At 44.7% G+C, this 21,173-nt stretch overlaps 2 protein-coding genes across 8 annotated transcripts in view; one reads left to right on the top strand and one right to left on the bottom strand.

Annotated features, from left to right (window-relative positions):
- UBTD1 (ubiquitin domain containing 1) overlaps positions 1–8,438 on the bottom strand; it is a 55,338-nt gene extending 46,900 nt beyond the window's left edge. For all 3 annotated transcript variants that reach the window (XM_021699644.2, XR_006540235.1, XR_006540234.1), the window contains exon 1: positions 8,004–8,438. In XM_021699644.2, coding sequence (XP_021555319.1) covers positions 8,004–8,073 — 70 coding nt within the window. In that variant the 5' untranslated portion in view covers positions 8,074–8,438. The remainder of the gene's footprint in view (positions 1–8,003) is intronic.
- Positions 8,439–8,907: 469 nt separating this feature from the next.
- MMS19 (MMS19 homolog, cytosolic iron-sulfur assembly component) overlaps positions 8,908–21,173 on the top strand; it is a 33,047-nt gene continuing 20,781 nt past the window's right edge. For all 5 annotated transcript variants that reach the window (XM_044916572.1, XM_044916573.1, XM_021700181.1 and 2 more), the window contains exon 1: positions 8,908–9,031. In XM_044916572.1, coding sequence (XP_044772507.1) covers positions 8,920–9,031 — 112 coding nt within the window. In that variant the 5' untranslated portion in view covers positions 8,908–8,919. The remainder of the gene's footprint in view (positions 9,032–21,173) is intronic.

Raw genomic sequence — 21,173 nt, 5'->3', positions numbered from 1 at the left:
AGAGAAGCACATGGCTTTGTGCAGCAAATTCACCATGTCACCATGTCACCATCACTCCCTACCTTTTACTCAACCCTACATCCTCCCCTCTGAACCACTGTCCTACATCTCTCACATGCAAAAGGGGGCTAAAAAAAAAATTGGTGCTCACCCCAAGTAAGACAGTGCTAACATTTTCTGGGAGCCAGATGAATTATAACAACACAGACCTGCTTCACTTAATTGGAAGCCCCATCCATCCATCCCTCCATCCATCCCAGCCATCGACCACCTAATTAGAAACCCAGAAGCAAGCCAAATTCTGACTGACCAGACAAGATGTCACAGAATCCACCCACCCAAGCTCCTGTGCTTCCCTCCCTGGAGGGCCCCTCAGGCTTCACTATGAGCTCATCTACTTTTGCTCTAGGTGCTATTCTAACAATCCCAGCCGTCTGTTTCCCCAGGAAATGGGAGGGGCTGCTATCTGAGCCCCGAAGATGGAATGTCAAGAAGTGACCACTATGATCAGGTATCACTTCACCCCCAATAGGATGGCTATTATCAAAAACAAGCAGGGGCGCCTGGGTGGCTCAGTCGGTTAAGTGTCTGCCTTCAGCTCAGGTCATGACCTCGGGGTCCTGGGATCGGGCCTCACGTTGGGCTCCCTGCTCAGTGGGGAGTCTGCTTCTCCCTCTCCCTCTGCCCCTTCCCTTGCTTGTGTTCTTGTTCTTTCTCTCATTCAAATAAATAAATAAAATCTTTTTAAAAAAACAAACAAAACAAAACAAAAACCAGAAAATAACAAGCATTATTGGTGAGGATGTGAAGAAACTGGAACCCTTGTCCATTGCTGGGGGCGAATGTACAATGATACGGCCGCTGAGGAAAACAGTAGGGCAATTCCTCAAAAAATTACACCTAGAGTGAACATATGATCCAGCAATTCCGCTTCTGGATATATACACAAAAGAACTGAAAGCAGGCACACAAACAGATTTGTACACCCATGTTCACAGGAGCATTATTCACAATAGCCAAAAGGTGGAAGCAGCCCAAGTGTCCACTGACAGATGAATGAACAAAATGTGGTATACACATACAATGGAAAGTTATTCAGCCTTAAAAAGGGAATTCTGACACATGCTACGTCATGGAACAACACTGAAGCTATTACGCTAAGTGAAATAAGCCTAACACAAATGTTCAAATATTGCTTCATTCCACTTACATGAGGTGCCTCAGAGTGGTCAGATTCATAGACAGGAAGCAAAATGGCGGCTGCCAGGGGCTGGGGGAGGGAAGGATGAGGAGGCTGTGTTTAATGGGGACAGAATTTCCGCTGGGGAGGATGAAAAAGCTGTAGAGATGGATGGTGGTGATGGCTACACAGCAGTGTGATTGTACTTACTGTATAGAACTATATACCTGAGTATGTATTATGTTATCTAAGCACATTTTCTTTAAGTGGGGAAAGGAAAAAAAGAAGTGACTGCTACCAGGGAGAAGACAGATCATAGGTGGAAACGTGAACCCCGAAAAGCACAGCAGCCAGACACCATTTAGTTTGGGGCCCAGTGCCCTGCAGTCTCAGAAGCCCAGAGGCCTCACACTGTCATAAGCACAGTTACTGATCAGACAGGACGCCGTTCTCATTCAGAGCCCAGAACAGGAATCAAGAGCCTCCCCACCCCGATGCTGCTCGGGACCCTGAGGCAGGCCACTGTGGAATGGGCTCTCCCTCAACAATTTCCTTCTGTTTGCACCAGTTCACCCCACTTCTTTCAGAAATAAAGGCTTTTGACAGAAAGAAGCTTTTGTGGTCCCCACCTCCACCAAGCAGGTGCTTTGTACATACAGGTCTGAACTCAATATCCCTGAGTCGCAAAGAGGAAGTTATTCATGCTCAGTATACTTTGCTTAGAAGCATATCATCCGTTTCAGAAAGATTCCCAACCAAAAATAGTTTTTAAACACTTCTTTTATAGTTTTGCTCTTTAAAAAAAAAGAGTAAGCTTCAATGATCTGGTGGGGAAAATCACTGGCTATGGTTTTTGTGTGTAAAAATCCTGTGGCTAGGGTAATAGAAACTTTATGAGTTCACAAAATCTCCTTTTATCCAGGATCTCACTTGATTCTTAAAACCTCTCTGGGAGGCGGGCACAGGAGCAGTCATCCCATTGTACGAACCGGGAAACTGAGGCTCAGATAGATCAAAGTCACACACACAATTAAGAAGAAGCAGAGAACCAAGGCCTTATTTCCCATCAGTGCCAGATGAGGATCTGGGTTGGGACCTCACATGTGAGCGACCACGCAGTCATGAAAGTAATTTTAAAAACAGTGTTAAGTTTATTTTATCCCCATAACATCTTTCTGAAGTAAACTGGAAATATTATCTTTTTTAAAATAAGAGGATCAACCGAGCACAAAACAAATGACTTGCCCAAGATGACCACTCAAGAAAGGGGCAGAGAGACTAGACCTCTTCCCTTTTGAATGCACTTGACCTTGAGCACTTCCCTATAATGTCTTGACCCCAACACACTCAAAACTTAAAGGAGCCCATGCAGGTTTTATATAGGTTGCACCACATTTCCGTGAACTCGGCAGGGAGTAGATATACCTTTATTCTCTTTTTAATAGCTGGAAAAGAAAAAGAGGTTAAAGAAAACTTTAAGTTCCTTTCAGCTCTAAAATGCTATGATTCTAAAAATTCCTCAGCAAGTTGCTCGGTAGAGAAAGGCCTGAAATCCACAGCATCCACCTTCCTGCTTCCCAGTCTGTTAGACCACCCCATCTCCATGACTACAAATACTATGTGTATCTGGGAGAGGGGTCCCCTCTCAGATGCATTAAATGACATAAAATGTCAAGAAAGTGCCATTGCCCGGTTAGGACCCTAATAGGGGGCTTGACTTTGCTCTGCTGCTATAGCCCGGGGTCTCCTAGTAAGAGGCTCCCAAACCGGAGGGAATTCTATCCCAGGTATCTGAGACCTGACCCAGGCCTGGGGTGAGAGAGACGCCAGTCTCAGGAACAGTAAAGCACTGTGAAGTTGCAGCTTAAGTCCCCTTACTTAGATGCGTGCCCTAACACTCACTGCACATGAGAGAGCAATCGGGTCTGCTCATTCCTGCTTTCCTATAGACCTTCCCAACTCTGTTAGACACAGTAGCTTCATCCAACAAAGACTTATTAAGCACCTACTGTATGCGAGGCACTGCTCTATGTATCAGGGAGCAAACAAAAGTCTCTGACCGCACACGCAGTAGGGGAGGCCACAATGCCAGAGGATGGTAACTGCCATGGAGAAAAATAAAACAGGGAAGGGGGTAGATAATGCTGACAGCAAGGAGTATAGGGAAGGGGACCCAGTTTTCAAAGGATGGCCTGGGAGGGCTTGACTGAGGAGGAATGTTTGAGGGGATGTGGAGGAGGAAGGGGAGGGAGGGACCCATTCAGGTATCAGGGGGTGGAACAGGGGACGAAGAGCACCAGACAGCTTAAAGGTAAGCTGGTAAAATCATATCATGTCTTGTAGGTCCAAAAGGACTCTGGATGAGAGGGGGAACAAAGGAGTAACAAAATCTGACTTCCAGTTTGCAGCATCACTCTGGCTGCTGTGATGAAAACAGTCCATTGGGAGACAAGTGAGGAAGCAGGAAGGTCAGGTACGAGGCCCATGGCAGCTGAGACCAGGGCTAAAGCAGTGAAGATGATGGACTTAGTTCTGGATATATTTAGGGCAAAGCCAATAGGATCTATTGATTAAATGGATGTGGGATTGAGAAAAAGGGGAGTTGTCAGGGATGACTAGAGTTTTGGGGGCCTGGGCAACTGGAAGGACGAAATCACCATTAACAGACGGGAAGACTTTGGGAGGAGCAGGGGTGGGGGGTGTGGGTTCCTTTTGTTTTGGACATGCTAAACTGAGAAGCCCTTTAGATATCAAATGTGGTGAGTACCAGCAGAACATACAAGGCTAGAGCTGAAGAGGATGGGCTGAAATTATAAATGTGGGAGTCACCAGCTGTATAGCAAAACATAACTGTATGTATTATCATACAGGATTTTCATGTATGATCACACGTAATTTGCATGAATATATGTTTATTATCTCCCCCCACCCCTAAACTGTAAGCTCCATGTGGCCAAGGACCATGTCTTTTCACAGCCAGCAAGGTACCTGGCACTCAGTAAATATTTACTGGGCAAATGGAGAAGTTGCCCAATTACTCCCTCAAGAATAGCCACAGCAGCCCACACCATGAGAAGCAGACTCTCTTGCAACCACAGCGCCAAGCCCAACCAGCTCAAAACAGGGCCCTGGGTCTGTCCACACCGGGCTTGAGATTCCAGAACGTAAGTGGATACGCCTGGCACATCACAGAGTCAGATATTTGGGTTTCAGCCCTGCCACATTCTCAACGGGTGGAGCTACGCCAGAGGCTTGCCTGTTCTACCACCTTGCTTTCTCCCTGGCGTGGCTGGGGGAGGGGCTGCCTTATCCACAGCAGGGATGGAGATACTGATCTACTCAGGGTATATGTACCAGGTGGTGGGAGCCCCCCACATGATAAATCCCCAAGTATTCTCTGAAGCATGTAAGGACCACCTGGCACCTGAAGGGGAAACACAATCCTTCTGGGGACGCATTACGAGTAACAGTTAAAAAATAAAAAAGAATGATAATCACAAACCTTCTAGCTAAAGCAAGATGGCCTGACCAATGGGCGTCATGTCTCTGCCTTACCTGCCAAGTGACTAGGAAGACAGAACTAAGGCCAAAGGGTGACATAACAAGGCATAAGATTTCAACTCAATAACTTTGCAGTTTTGAATAGTTGTCTCTGTGAAGATGAGATGATGAAACAGCTCTGGTGATCTTGTACAACCTGGTCCCTTTCTGAGATACTGAAAGTGTGACCCGAGAGAGGTTTTAGGACTTGCCCAGGGTCACCCAGCTATAGGCCCGGGACTAGAACTCAGGTTCTAGCTCTCTATTGATGGCTTCTTCCCATTACACCAGTGGCAAAGGAAAGGTAAGAGTTACCAAGCTAGCTAGGGAGTTTTAGGCATTAGTGTTACAACATCAAACTATGTCTTTGTCAAAGGGTAAGCTGCAGATGTTACAGGAATGCCAGGTGCACACTGTGAAGTTAAGAAGGATTCCTTCCCTCATACTAAACTTGTCATCCTACAGAGTTCCCCTTGGCTTTGGACTTTATGAATAAAGCTATTCATGGAGGGCCTACAGAATTGAAAAAATGATACACTAGCAGGTAAAAAAATGCAGATATATACTTCAGTAAAATGTTTACATGAAAAATTCAGATGCTAGGATATAGTCAGGTTAACATTCTAAAATCAACAAATATTGAGTGTTTCCTCTGTACAAGTCATTGTGGTTAAGTGCTGAGTGTGTGTGTGTACATGAGCATGTGTGTATGTGTATAGCTATATGAGCGAGTTTGAGAGACAGACACACAGGGATAAGACAGAACCCAGGTCTTCAAGGCTTGCAGGATAGTTGCTGATACAAGACTATAAACATCAAAGAAATGACTAATAATATGGAGTGGATAATTGTTAAGTAAGTGGCATAATGTGTCTACAGGAGTTCTCAGAAGGGGGGAGTTAGAATTGTCAGGCGAGGTGCTTCTAGAAAGATACGGGATTTGAGGCAAACCTTGAAAGGAAGAAAGGCTCTTGATAAGAATGGGGAAATGGCAATGAGCAAACACTGGTGGCCTTAATTCAGGGAAGAGAAAGAAATCACGCCTTAAAAAAGGACTAGACCAAATTGAACAGCCTTGAAAGTTAAAGTTCTTACAGAAGTGGAGAGGTGCAAAAAGATTTCTAAACAGGGGAACGTGGCTGGCTCAGTCAGTAGAGCATGCAACTATTGATCTTGCAGTTATGAGTTCAAGCCTCACGCTGGGTATAGAATTTACTTTAAAAAGTACTTTCTGTAAAATAAAAAATAAAAAAAAATCCTAAACATAGAATTATAGGGTTCAAAACAGGTTAATTTAACAAACATCTTCTGGAGGCAGGGCACAGTGTGCAGGCATCGGATGAATGGCTGAAGATGAACTTGCCTTTGGTGGGGAACTACCTTCAGCCTGGGAGGTGGGTTGGACTTGAGATAGTCGACTAGGGAGTGAAGCAGAGTGGAAGGGGCAGGTTTGTACAACTTCCCAAGGAAGAACCAGCAGATCCCAGTGGCTGACTGGCTGGGAGGCAGAGAAAGTCAGCAGAGAGACATCTCCAAAGTACGAAGTCAGGCAGCTGCAAGAATGGAAGAGTAAGGGGAGCTGGCTGAGGGGAGAGATGAAGAGCTTGGTTTTAGAAGTGTTGAATCTAAGGATAACTACATCAGCGTGTCCAGTGGGCATTTACTAATACGAGTGTGGAGTCTGACAGGTAATAGTTGAAGATACAGTATACGGGTCTTCCCAGGGGACAGAGTTGTGGGACTGAGTATAATTTCTCTGCGAGGGCGTATGAGAGGAAAAAAAAAAAAGGTCAAACTGAACCATGGGTGTGTCCACACCTAGGAGGTGATGTGATAGTGAGCAGCAATGATCAGAGAAAAAAAAAAAACCAGGATAATCTAACTTGGAGAAGGGAAGGGGGGATAGTTTCAAGTATGAGAGGGTTGTCACCAGTGAAAAATGCTACAAAATCAATCATGTGGACTGAGCACATAAATAATAAATATTCATTGAATAAATGAATGAATGAAAGAAAGAAAGCCCTTGGGTTTGAGAATCAACCTTGCTCAGTCAGAATGGCCAGTCAATGTTAAATTTACCTCGTCCCTCCACCTCCAGAAAAACATGTTTCTTCTTCCACAAGTCATCCTGTCCACCACACAGACATCCTTCTCTGCTTCCCCCACATTTCCCCTCATCTTCCTTCCCGGTTTCCACAACCCAAGCAACACACCTTCGGTGTCAAAGGACACAGGAAATTCCAACTAGTTTCCACTTCATTAACAACTATGCCTGTGGCTCCTCATACATAAAGGGATGGGTAGCAATTGGGTGGAAGAGGAGACTGCTCTCTAGCCCCAGCTGCACTACTAACTAGCTGTGTGGCTTTGAGCAAGTTGTTCAACCTCTCTGGATCTGGGCTTCTACACAGACAGGAGGAGTTAGGTCTATCTAGACTCCAGACAAGTTTTGAAGGTCCCTTTCAACTCTAAAGTATACGATTTTTATCATTCTCAGAAGGTCCTTGCAACACCCTCAGAGAAGGAAGTGAGTACAAGACCCGGGGAAATGAACGCCAGACCTCTTGCCAGGGCGAAGCGCCAGTATAGGAGTGCACCAAGAAAGTAAGAAGGCGCTGCCCGGCCCTCGCGGATCACCAGGGAGTAGATCCCATCCCCAAGGCTGGGAAGGATCTCAACAAACCCGAGCGCGATTCCCACTCCACACCCCACCTTTTCTAGACTCCAGACAGCCGGGAGGCTCTAAAAAGCCCTGCGGGAAAAATAAATATTTCTTTCCCAGAGTCCTGCGCTGCTTTTGCCAGTTGGATTCCGGCAGACAGGATCTGCAGCCCGATAATGACACAGGCAGTCTCTGGGAGAGCGACAGTTCTCGCTAGCTCCGAGTTCTGGGGACGACTGGTCGCCCGCGCCGTGCCCCGACGGGCCAGCCTCCGACCCCGACCCGGCTGCCAGGCCAGCGGCGCCCCCATCCCGGGCCCCCCTCCCCTCAGCCGGCCCCACTGCGGTCTGCAAACATTTCCTGCCCCCACCCCCACCCCCACTCGGAGCTTCCCAGTTGGAGCGAGTTGGGCTCGCAGCCGGGTCAGTGCTCGCAGTTGCCCCAACTCGGCTCCCCCGGCCACCAGGGCTGGAGAGCGGGCCCCCGTCTGGCTCCGGAGCAGCCATCTGGGAAACCCAGGCGCCAGGAGCCGTGGGAGGTCGCTTGGGAAGTCCAGCGCTCGGGCGAGGAGGGGGACAACTGGCGAGGCGCCCGTGGCTCTGCTCCCTTCCTCGTCGTTACCTGCTCGCTTGCGGGGGTGTCCCGGGGCGGCCGGCCTCTCCCGGCGCTGTCTCCCCACGCAGTTGCCCATGCTGGCTCTTCAGCCGGGCCCCATGCACCGGAGGCGGCGGGCTTGTCAGCTGCTCCGCGCTTCTGCCCCGGACGGCGACGTCCCGGGTCAACGGCTCCTGCCTCCCCGCATCGGGCGCTCCTCGATCTCCCCCCGGGGGCGCGCTCTGCCCGGGCGCCGGCTTCGCCACAAACTTTGCGGGCGAGGGGAGTGAGGGAGGTGGCCGATTCCCCAGCACAGTCCCAGGTGGCCGGGCCAGGGGGGGCCGCGACGGTGCCCGGCCGGAGACCAGCTCCGCTGGAGGGGCGGAGAGAGGGGGCGGGCACCTTCGCAGCTACTCCCTGCTCGCCCGGGGCTCCCAGCTGGGGCCGGCCCCCCGGAGCCTGTCACTCACCTGCCTAACCCCGCCCCAGCCCGGCCCCGCTCCCTGCCGCCGGCTCGGGGTGCCCGCGCCTCCGCCACCGCCCGCCCCAGGTGCGCATGTGACCGACGGCACCGCCCCCTCGGGCCGGGCCTGATTTTCTCATTGGCTTCCCCCAGGGTGTGTACCGCCCCTTGGCCCCACCCAGCCAGGTGTCCGCCCCGCCACCCGTCTCCCCGGGAGCCGGGCCGGGAATTATTCGCCCTCAATGGCCCCCGGCTGCGTGCTTCGCAGCCGCCTTCCTTGCCCGCGCCACCGCCCCGACTCCAAGCCCCGCCCCTCAGGAAGGGACCGTCCCATCCCTCCCAGGAGCCGGCAGGCACGTGATCCAGGGAGCGCCCCGCCTCTTTAACCTTCGCCAGGCAATTGGCTCAGGAGGCGCGTGCGCTTAGAGGCCCGTCCCGTGCCACCACCCACTTCCCCTCCCACGGTCTCTGGTTCGCGTCATGGCCGCCGCCGCCGCTCTGGAGGCGGTGGCGCCTACGGGCGCACTGTGGGGCCTCGTGCACGACTTCGTCATGGGTCAGCAGGAGGGCCCCGCTGACCAAGTGGCTGCAGGTACGGCAGACGGCGCCGCGCGGCTTCCGCATGGGGTCGACAAGAGGGAGCGGCCTCAGTAGAGCCGCCGGGCGGGAAGGGAGTGAGGGACAGCGGTGACTTTGAGAGATTGGTCTGGGGCTGGTTGTGAGCACTGCGTGCTTAAGAGCCGTAACAAATTGAGAGTCGCTTGCATCTTCCTTAAAGCGCCTTTATGCCCCTCATCTTAGTAGATAGTCACTCTGTGCTCCAGCTGGGGTTAGAGAATCATTACCGAGTCACAGATGAGGAAACTGAAGCCCGGAGAGGGCAAGAGACTCGCACATCAGGCAGAGGGGGTTAGCTGGGGCTCAGACCCAGGTCCTCCAGTCCAAAATCTGGTACTCCCGCCGCTAAACCACGTTGTTTGGCGGAGGTTGACGTGAGAAGCAGCATCTTCGGCGGCCTCAGCTCTAGTCGCGTGGCATGTTGGGAGTGGCCGAGCGGCGCGATCTCTGACTGGCTGTCATAGGAGAGAGGAGGGGAGAAGCCGGGGCGGGGGGCGGGGGGGGGTAGTTTGAGACGTTCCGGTATGCTCCTTAAGACTTTATCTCCGTTTCTTGGTTAAGTTCTTAATTAATTTGCTTCATGACCTTTTTATGTGGTGTTTGTTTTTATCTTTTCCCCAGATCTCCAGTTTCCTGCTTTTGACCAGTTCAGGGATCTCTTATCTAAGATCAGCTTAATCAAAATTTGAATAAAACAAATTCCAGATTTCCTTAGGAGTCAGAGACTTCACTCTTTTAGGGAAAAAAAAAATCTAAAAAGTTGGGTGTTAGGAGGCCTTCAGACTTAATAGAATACCAAATTACCTCGTCAATACAAATGAGCTTTGTCTATTTTTGGATATTTTGCGTGCTTGGGAAAAAGTAAAAGACATTTCTCTTGAAAATTGAACATATTTTATTTATTTATTTATTTTTAATTTTATTTGTTTATTTGACCGAGAGAGACACACAGCGAGAGAGGGAACACAAGCAGGGGGAGTGGGAGAGGGAGAAACAGGCTTCCCGCTGAGCAGGGAGCCCGATATGGTTGCTCATCCCAGGACCCTGGGATCATGACCTGAGCAGAAGGCAGACGCTTAACGACTGAGCCACCTAGGTGCCCCTAACATATTTTAGAATATGTGAGAAATGGATAAGGTGAATCTGTGAGAAAGTATAATACTTTGGTCCTTAGCAGTTCTGCTTTCATTCAGTCATCCCACCATTATTGAACACATGTTATTCTCCAAACAGGATACAAAGCAATGAAAATATAAATACAGATTAGGCTAGATCTGTGCCCACCAGGAACTTATACTGTGGTGGGAAAGACAACCATGCAAACAGATAGTATTACCACACCTTTTTAAAAGGGGCTATATGGGGTATGTGCAAGGTGGCAAGGAAGCATCAAAGAGCAAAAGCCTGTTGCTGTCATTCCTCCAAATTTTAACTTCTTACAGCTTTATAAAGTATAGTATGTTATCAATGCCATTTTCCCCAATGTTTTATTATGAAAAATTTCAAACATACAGCAGAGAATTTCGTAACAGGCACACCCGCACACACCACCTAAACTACCATTAACATTTTATTTACTTATTTTTTTCATTAACATTTTAATATAACTTGCTTTATGGGGTATCTTTCCATCTATTTAAATTGCAGATATCAGTACACATCCTCCTAAATACTTTGGTAGGCATATTATTAACTAGCGTTTGTTTATAGTTTATTTTGGTGTACAATTTATATTCAATGAAGTGTACAATCTTAAGTGTAATGTTCACTGATTTTGAAAAATGCATATGCCTACCCCCTGCTGTTACAGCAGTGCCATTTGTAACTATTCTTTCACATTTATACATTATGAACACAGTAATTTTGGATTTTTCAAATTCAAAACACACGAGAAGATAGCATGGATAAGGACGGCCAAGTTCTTATAAATACCTTTGTAAAATTTATATTTTTTATGCCTGAAAAAAATGGCCTAAACTATTGTCTAGTTTAAATTTAACTCAGCTCAACTAAGACTGTAACACTAGCCCTGTTGTAATTTAGCCCTCCTGACTAGGAAAGGGGGTTGGTAGTAACATAAAGTTGAAAAGGTTTGGTGGGGTTGGATTATGCATAACCTTGGATTCCAGGCAGAGGGATTTGAATGACCTATTGTAGGTAATAGAAATATTATAGATCCTTGAGCAAGGGAGTCATATAATGAAAGCGAATTTGAGAAGGATTAAATTGATATTCTCAATCTGAGATGACAGCCCTAGTTAAGATTTTGAAGGCTGACGGAATTTTGAAGCATTCCCAGAATAAGATGTGCTTTCTAATCCAGGCTGAGTCTAGTTCTGTTAGCGCTAAAGGGACCAGCTTTCTATTCAGCCACTCACAGCAGCAGCCTGTCCTACAAATTATAAATGCAGAAGGAACACCCTGTAATCACAGGCAGCTATGACCAACTTTGTTTTGTACCTTTGTATTGGAGTTCCTGAAGAAAGTAGGTGTCAGATGTAAAGGTACAAATGACGGAAGAGAAATGACCCGGTAGGCTAAGGGTTAAAGTTTTTAAAAAAATTTTATTTGAGGGCGCCTGGGTGGCTCAGTTGGTTAAGCGACTGCCTTCGACTCAGGTCATGATCCTGGAGTCCCGGGATCGAGTCCCGCATCGGGCTCCCTGCTTGGCAGGGAGTCTGCTTCTCCCTCTGACCCTCCTCCCTCTCATGCTCTCTGTCTCTCATTCTCTCTCTCTCTCTCAAATAAATAAATAAAATCTTTAAAAAAAAAAATTTTATTTGACAGAGAGTGCGCAGAAGCAGGTGGAGTGGCAGGCTGAGGGGGAAGGAGAAACAGGTTTCCCGCTGAGCAGGGAGCCTGATGCGGCCGGATCCTAGGACTCTGGGATCATGACTTGGGCTGAAGGCAGATGCTTGAACAACTGAGCCACCCAGGTGCTCCCTTTTTTTTTAAGATTTTATTTAGGGGTGCCTGCTTCTTCCTCTGCCATTCCCCTTCTCCCCCCACTTGTGCTCTCTGGCTCTATCTCTCTGTCAAATAAATAAATAAATTATCAAAAAAAAAAAGATTTTATTTATTCCAGAGAGAGAGAGTAGGGGGAGGGGCAGAGGGAGAGAGACAAACAGACTCTGCACTGAGCACGGAGCCCCGATCCCAGGACCCCGAGATCATGACCTGAGCCAAAACAAAGAGACGCTTAACTGACTGAGCCATCCAGGCGCCCCAGGGTTAAAGACTTTTCATCCTAGCATTCAAAGGTTGCCACTACCTGGCCCAGCCCTTATTCTTACCAGTCCCCTCCTGGACCTTTAGTGGCAGGCGGCTGCCTGGATTTGCTATTCCCTGAGTGCTTTCCTTCCCAATTCCTTTCACTAGCTCCATCTCGTCAAAGTTAGACCTCAGATTCAAGGCCCAGCTTGAGTGCTCACTGCCTGCCCCCCAAGTGTTTCCTGATTACTCCAGCCAGACATCATCTCCCACTTCAAAATCTTTGTGGTATTTATTTCTCAACCACTCATTTATTAGCACTTATTAGGCAGACTTGTTCATAACCCCTCACTTATTAGAAGACTTATGTTGTAGCTATTTCGGTATCTCTCTCCACATCCTATCCTATGCCTACCACCCGAGTCTCCTGGAGACTAGCATAAGTAAGTATACAGTAAAAAACTATGTAAGTGAATGGAATGAGAGATGTTAAAGGAAGAATCTGTGGAATTTGAGGCCTAACTAGTTACAGGGCTTGAAGGAGAAGGAGGACTCCAAGATGACCCCAAGCTTTTGAGACTGAGGATGAGCAAAAGAGAAGTTTCTTTGTCCAAAAATGGAGGTTGGGAAGGAACTGATTTTGAAGAGTGTGAGGTTTGGGCATGTTGAGGGATATAAATTTTCTTCCTTTCAGTTTTTTGGGGTTTCCTTCGTTTTGGTCTTTATTGTATTTTCCCACTTTAGTGGGAACCACTGTTCCTGAAACCGTAAGATTGTTAAACAACGATAAAACAGTTCTGTGAAATGTCTGTAGCATCCTCAGCAGAAAAGGCATTTTGAAAGCTTGATTAGAACGGAGTCCTGTTTGGGATTTTTCTCTTTCCTGCTCCTTCACGTCCTTTGCCCTTCCTCCATTGGCTGCTCCTCCAGATTCTCAAGAGGCTGCAACTCGGTCAGACAGAGGTCTGATTGTGCATTCTGCCAGTCTCATATAAATACTTCTTTGATGACTCCTCAGTGTTCCACATGAACTGGTGCCCTGCTGAGGGAAGTGTGGGTAGTTAGGAGGTGCTGGTAGGTCCATTTTTAGAGAGTATATCTTGGACACGCTGGAAAAACTTAGGTCTACTTATGTAGGGAAAGGAACTTAACGCTTGTTTTTCCTTAATGCCAGTGAGACTACCTTTAGGAAAATTAACTACTTACTAGCTTCTTTTATCCCAGGAGTCCCAAGTGCATAATTAACAGTACTTCCAGATATTCAGGTATTTATTGTTTGGGAGAACTTACAGTGTTAAGAGAATGAATCACTTAAAGTTAGTGATGGATGGTTCATAACCCAGGAATTTTACTCCTTTCTTATGCTAACTAAGTCTCTGTTTATATCACTATGGTAACACTGAGCTTGTTAACGCTGTGATTGTTTTAAATGTCTTTCTGCCCCGACAGGGCTCCTTAGAGCTCCCTGTCTATATTTCTGTCTCCAGGCCTAACCCAGTACCTGATTTATAACAGGTGCTTAGTAAATGTTGAATGAATAAATAAAAACAAGTACACATGACGATTTTGTTAAAGAATTAGGGAGAAACACAGAAGGGGGTAATTTGATTTTGGGAATCAAGGAGGGCTTCACAAAAGAGTTGACATTTGAGCTGGGTCTTGAAGAATTGAATTTTGACAAGGGCAGGAAGGAGGCATTTCAAACCAAGCGAACATTTACAGGAGTAACAATATGGAAGAGCTTGATATGTTGGGACTTGACTGAATGATAGGAGTCATGATGAAAGGTGAGGCTAGAGGTGATTTGGGGGCTAAATTGTAAGGACATCAAGCCAAGGAGTCAGGTCTTAGGCAGTAAGGAGCAAAAGGAGATTGGTGGGCAGAGAAGTACTTGTGTATTTTAGGGAGGTAATTCTAGATAGAATGTGGATGAATTAAAAGGCCTTTTTAAAAAACTGAGGAAAAATTCACTTTAACCATTTTAAGTGTACAGTTAATTGGCTTTTAACATTCATGATGTTCCACAACCATCACCACTATCTAAAAATTCCAGAACATTTTTTTAGCACACCAAAAAGCAGAGGACTCTTGCTATATAGTCTGGTTATAGGGATGAAAAGGAAGAGTCATTTAAAAGACATTTCTGAGGCACCTGGGTGGTGCAGTCGGTTAAGTGTCTGACTCCCTTTCGGCTCAAGGTCCTGATCTCAGGTCGTGAGATTGAGTCCCACCTTGAGCTCTGTGCTCAGTGCAGAGTCTGCTTGAGACTCTCTTTCCCTCTCCCTTTGCCCCTCCCCCCTGCACACACACATGCGTGCTCTCTCTCAAATAAATAAATCTTTAAAAAAAAGAATAAAACAGGGGCGCCTGGGTGGCTAAGTTGGTTAAGCGACTGCTTTCGGCTCAGGTCATGATCCTGGAGTCCCTGGATCGAGTCCCGCATCGGGCTCCCTGCTCGGCAGGGTGCCTGCTTCTCCCTCTGACCCTCCCCCCTCTCATGTGCTCTCTCTCTCTCATTCTGTCTCAAATAAATAAATAAAATCTTAAAAAAAAAACAAAAAACAAAACAAAAAAAAGAATAAAACATTTCTGAGGTAGATTCAACAGAACTATAATAAAATGTTGGATTTAGTTACCTTTGTGAAAACATCCTCAAAATACTAGTTTTTTTTGTCACCATACTCACCACTTTCTTTCTCTCATTTATTATTGTGTGACAGCTATACAGCTAATATAAATAACGTGTCTTCATTTTTTTCTAATTTTGTATTACTTTTATACTTCACTTTGTCTTTTATGTTTGAGCTGCATTAATTCAAGATAGGATCCTTGTGAAAAGTATGCAGACCAAAAAGGCTCTGCCAGGAGGGTTCACCCATATACAGGGATTCAAGGAATCACATGCAAATGGGTGTTTATTTGTAATTATGAAGCAGCCATTTCATAATACTATATGCTTCATGGTGAAGAAGTCTTTTTTATTTATCAAATTTGAGTCAACCTGTAGGAGAGGGAATTGACTAGTAACTTTGTCCAGCAATGAAAATAGTTAACATCTTGATTGGGGTGTTGATTATCCAGGGTATACATTTGCTAAAACTCATCAAGTTGTACTGTTAATATCTGTGCATTTCACTGTATGTAAATTATATGACTTTTTTTTTTAAGATTTTATTTATTTATTTGTCAGAGAGAGAGAGCACAGAGGGAGATGCAGGCTCCCTGCTGAGCAGGGAGCCCGATGCGGGGCCTGATCCCAGGACCGTGGGATCATGACCCGAGCCGAAGGCAGACGCTTAACAACTGAGCCACCCAGGCGCCCCAGAAATTTAGTGTTTAGATAGGGTTTTCAGCAGAGTTTCCTGGGCTTTGGCCAAGAGGTTCCAAAAAGGCACGCTTTTCCACCTTCCCAAATTGTGCAATACTCTTTTATAGTGTATAACCCAGAAATAAGTATCTCCGTTCACTTCAGTGTTGCCATTAAGGAATTGGGTACAGAGCCCAACACTGTCAGTTCCTTGGTTTGTCCTGTTAGTCTGGCTGTTTTCCCTTCCCCCACCCTACAGCCTGCACATTTTTTCCCTTGGCTCTTTCTCAGGAGCAGGGGCAGCAGCTGGGCCTTCCACACCCTGGCACGAGCAGGGCTAAGAGTGCCTGATGTCTAAATTGGTGCCAGTCACTAGCTATGAATCCTGACTAGAGCACTCCTTTTCTCAGTCGATTTGGACTTACTCTAGTACCAGCGTGAGCCTCTACCCAGTTCTGCTCACAGCTTTGTTCTGAGACCACAGACTTAAGGACAACAGGAAGTTTAGGAGTTTTCTCAAGCCTCTTTCACTCTAGCCAACGTCTCGTGTTGGTGAGAGCTAACATATTAGGTCTAGCATTTAGATTTAGGTGGGTTGGGGACCCACAACAGGCTGCTGGAAGTAGTTCCCTGATTGCCACACCTTATTGAGCTAGAACTCCTCTATGTTAGTCAAGCCCTTAGGAAGATTGCTAACCTTTTACTCTCTGTTTCTTCCTTGAGAATATATCCCAAGATGGTCCTGATAGATCTATGTGAATTACTGTTGTCCTGTTAAAAATGTATTTTAAACGGGTGCCTGGGTAGCTCAGTCGGTTAAGCGTCTGACTCTTGATCTCAACTCATGTCTTGATCTCAGGGTCGTGAGTTCAAGCCCCACATTGGGCTCCACACTGGGCATGGAGCCTACTTAAGAAAAAAATGTATTTTGAGGTGCCTGAGTGGCTCAGTCGTTAAGTGTCTACTTTCAGCTCAGGTCATGATCCCAGGGTCTGGCATTGAGCCTGCATTGGGCTCCCTGCTTGGCCGGAAGCCTTCTTCTCCCTCTCCCACTCCCCCTGCTTGTGTTCCCTCTCTCACTGTCTCTCTCTGTCAAATAAATAAATAAAATCTTTTTCAAAAATGTATTTTAGGGGCACCTGGGTGGCTTAGTTGGTTAAGCGACTGCCTTCGGCTCAGGTCATGATCCTAGGGTCCTGGGATCGAGCCCCGCATCGGGCTCCCTGCTCAGTGGGAAGCCTGCTTCTCCCTCTCCCACTCCCCCTGCTTGTGTTCCCTCTCATGCTGCCTGTCTCTCTCTCTGTCAATTAGATAAATAAATAAAATATTTTTTAAAAAGTGTATTTTAAAAAATAAGTAATATGGGGCACCTGGGTGGCTCTGTTGGTTAAGCGTCTGCCTTCGGCTCAGGTCATGATCCTGGGGTCCTGGGATCAGGCCTGCATCAGGCTCCCTGCTCATGCTCTGTCTCACTTTCTTGCTCGCATGTTCTCTCTCTTTCTCGAATAAGTAAATAAAATCTTTAAAAAAAATAAGTAATATATTTACATGGTACAACATTTAAAAGGTACAAAAGGATACACAGAAAAGTCTCCCTTCTATCTCAATGTGGAATGCAGACTGTGACAAATCAATCTACTGTATTACTAGTATATGATGTGTCCTCACTAAAGGCGTGGGGAGAGCTGATCTAAGTGACTCGCTAAAACAATATTTTGTCTGGAAACTGTAAGTCTAAAGACAGATGCTGCAGCACTCTACTTCTAAATCTGTTTCTCACAGAGATTGACAATTCTGAAAGTAATTTATAGCTATACTAGGGTTGAAAAACTAATAAATGGTAGATAATAGGAACCAGATTTCTCACTGTCAGAGAAACAAATTACAAATAAGAAAAAAAAAAAAGCAAGGAGGAAGGCTAGAATGGACCCTGTGGTCCTGGACTAGAGCTGGAGACTTTAATATTTTATGTTTACTGTAATATATATGGATAGAAAAATAATGAAAGATATGTATGTAAAGATAGGTTAATACATACATATATTTCCCAGCTCTCTCTGCTAAGGAAGGCCTAGGAGCAGTGGTACCCCAATAGCAACAAGCACAGTCACACCCAGATCTTGGTTTGTAATACCATTCTCCAATAAAAGGAACCTAGGCTTCTTGGAGAAAAGGCAAATTCTACAGCTGGGACAAAGAAATTACAGGATGAGACGGTAGTATTTTGTAGTGCTAAAAAAGTAAAGTACTTAAAAAATAAAATGATGGGGTGCCTGGCTGGCTCAATTGGTAGAGCATGTGACTCTTGATCTCGGGGTCGTGAGTTCAAGCCCCACACTAGGTGCAGAGATTACTTAAAAAGCAAACAAACAATAATGGGCTGGCTGTGTTCCAATAAAACTTTATAAAAATAATAAAAGGATGGGACAAGAGACAACCTAAAAAAACTCCCCATGGCCAAAGATAGAACAATTTGAACAGCAAAATAACCTCGTATTGGATTATAACCTGAAGTGTAAAATAAATATACATGAATCTATTCTGATGTAAAATAAATGACTGAATAAATAAATGGGGAGAAGAAATGAGTCTTCCTTACAGAATAATTCCACATAATATAGGTAGGTATATAGATACTCCTCTTTTTAGGAAGTGGAGCTTAACTTCTTCCCCCTTGAGTGTAAGTGGGGCTGAGTGACTCCCTTCCAAAGAAGAGAGTATGGGAAAGGAAAAATAATAATATAGTGCAGAGACCCGGATGACACTACCTTGACCAAGTAATCAGAGTAAAAATCACCAATAATAAGTAAGTCCTATTGATATCTTGTACCCCTGGTATGGTATGATATGATAAGATGAGAAGGGCACTTCACCTCTGTGTTATTCTTCTCAAAACCCATGTCTCTAGTCTAAACATAAGGAAAACATCCAACACACCCAAATTGAGGGACATTCTATAAAGTACTTCTTTGGGATATCAAGGTAATAAAAAACAAGACTGAGAAACTTTCACAGACCAGAGGAGACCAAGGATTCACAGTGGCTAATTGCAATGCGGTATCCTTAACTGGATCCTGAGACAGAAAAATGACATTAGTGGAAAAACTGGTAAAATCTAAATACAGCCTAGAGTTTAATAGTCATATACCAATGCTAATCTCTAACTCTAAAATTATTCCAAAATAAAACATCCTCTCAGTCCCCTAGCTATCCAGTGTCCCTCCTTGGAGACAACCAATATTACTAGTTCCTTTTATCTTCTAAATAGATAGATAGCTAGATCGATAGATCATCCATCCATCCATTAAAAACAATGCTGTGCACTTAGTAGTATATATGCTGTTTATGTACACTGCCCTACTTTAAGATCATATCCCATTATCAGTGTGTATGCACACGCACATTTAGTCTTTTGTACATTTTTTTTCTAAGTGGCTGCAGAGAATTCCATTGTATGGATATACTGTAATTTATTTAACTGGTTTCGTTTCTTTCTTTCTTTCAAGATTATTTATTTATTTATTTATTTATTTGAGAGAGAGTGAGTGAGTGAGAACACAAGCAAGGTGAGGGGCAGAGGGAGAAGCAGACGCACCGCTGAGCAGGGAACCCGATGTGGGGCTCAATCCTGGGACTCCAGGATCATGACCTGAGCCGAAGGTAGACGCTCAACCAACTGAGCCACCCAAGCACCCCTATTTAACTGGTTTCTTATTGATGGCCATTGGTTGTTGAAAGTCATTTGTTGTTATAAATAACTAATGAATAACCTTGTACATGCATTATTTTGCACTTTTACAAGTATTTGGGATAAATTTTGAGAAGATTCCCTGGATTAAAGCATATGTACACTTGTAATTTTTACTAAAGACATTGTCAAATTGCCCTCCCTAAAGGGGTTGTGCCAATTTATACTCCACCTACAATGTATAAGAGTGCCTATTTCTGCATACCATCACCAAACATAGATGTATTACAAAGTTTTTTTTATCTCTGCCAATCTAGTATGTTAAAAACAAAGTTTTTATATAGTTTAATTTGCATTTCTATGGTGAATATGGGTATCTTCTGTAAAATGCCTGTTCATTTTTTGGTTTTGTTCGTTTTTAAATTCCTTGTTGACCTTTTTTTTTAAATTAAATTTAATTTCCGTTACTTAACATATAGTGTGTTCTTAGTTTCAGAGGTAGAGTTCAGTGATTCATATTCACTGGGTATATAACACCCAGTGGTTATTATATCACATGCCCTCCCTAATACCCATCACCAAGTTACCCCATCCCCCCACCCCTCTCCCCTCCAGCAACCCTCAGTTGGTTTCCTTTTTTTTTTATTGAGATTTTATTTATTTGTTTGAGATAGAGCAGGAGCTGGGGAGAGGGGCAGAGGGAGAGGGACAAGCACACTCCCCACTGAGCAGGGAGCCCAACAAGGGGCTCAATTCCAGGACCCTGGGATCATGACCTGAGCAGAAGGCAGATGCTTAACTAACTGAGCCACCCAGGTCCCTTCTCTCAGTTTGTTTCCTATGATTAAGAGTCTCTTACGGTTTATCTCCTTCTCTGATTTCGTCTTGTTTTGTTTTTCCCACCCTTCCCCTATGCTCCTCTGTTTTGTTTCTTAAACTTCACAAATGAGTGAAATCATAAAACTGTCTTTCTCTGATTGACTTATTTTGCTTAGCATAATACCCTCTAGTTGCATCCACGTCAGTGCAAATGGCAAGATTTCATTTTTTTGATGGCTGAGTTATGTTCCATTGTGTGTGTGTGTGTGTGTGTGTATACACCACATCTTCTTTATTCATTCATCTCCTTATTGCTCTTTTTCTCATTGATTTGTAGGAGCTCTTTATATGTTGTCAAAAAAGCCCTTTGGTATAAGAATCACAAATATGTTTTCCAAGTTGGTCTTATGATGTATTTTTGTTTGTTTTTTCCCTGCAGAAAATGTACTTTTTTTAATGTAACTGATTTTAACCACTTTTTTTTATGGCTTTTGAGTTTTATGTTATACTTAGGAATTTTCTCATATCTTTTTAATCCATTTGAAAAGCTTACTTTGATGAATGATTTAGAGCCAAGATTTTTTTTCCAGATATTTACCCCATCATTCCAGCACCGTTCATTGAATAGTCTATGTTTTTCCTATTAATTGAAATAGGATTGAAGAGAATTCTCATATGTATTTGTATCTCTTTCTTGACTTTCTATTCTATTTCTATACCATTGATTTCTTTGTTTAAATATGAGCTCATATTATACTGGGGTTTTTTTTACTTTTATTCTAGAAACTTCAAGTATATTCAAAAGTACATACACACAAAAGTACACACTAATTTAGTTATTGTGACTTTATAACAATTTTTAAATATCTGGAGGGTCCACTTTCCCTCCTGCCCCCATTACTCTTTTTCAGAATTTGCCTAATTATGTGTTATTTTTTGCACTTTAACTTTAGAGTAAGCTTATCTAGTTCCCCCCAAAATAAAACTACTGGTATTTTTGCAGAGATTATCTTAAAATTATTTTGGGAGGCATGTCATCTTGGAGTGTTTCACGAATATGACATGCCTTTTTTTTTTTTTTTTTTTTTTTTT

This window comes from Neomonachus schauinslandi, chromosome 6, assembly GCF_002201575.2.
Source record: "Neomonachus schauinslandi chromosome 6, ASM220157v2, whole genome shotgun sequence".
Lineage (NCBI taxonomy): Eukaryota > Metazoa > Chordata > Mammalia > Carnivora > Phocidae > Neomonachus > Neomonachus schauinslandi.
This window is presented reverse-complemented; position numbering and strand designations above follow the sequence as displayed.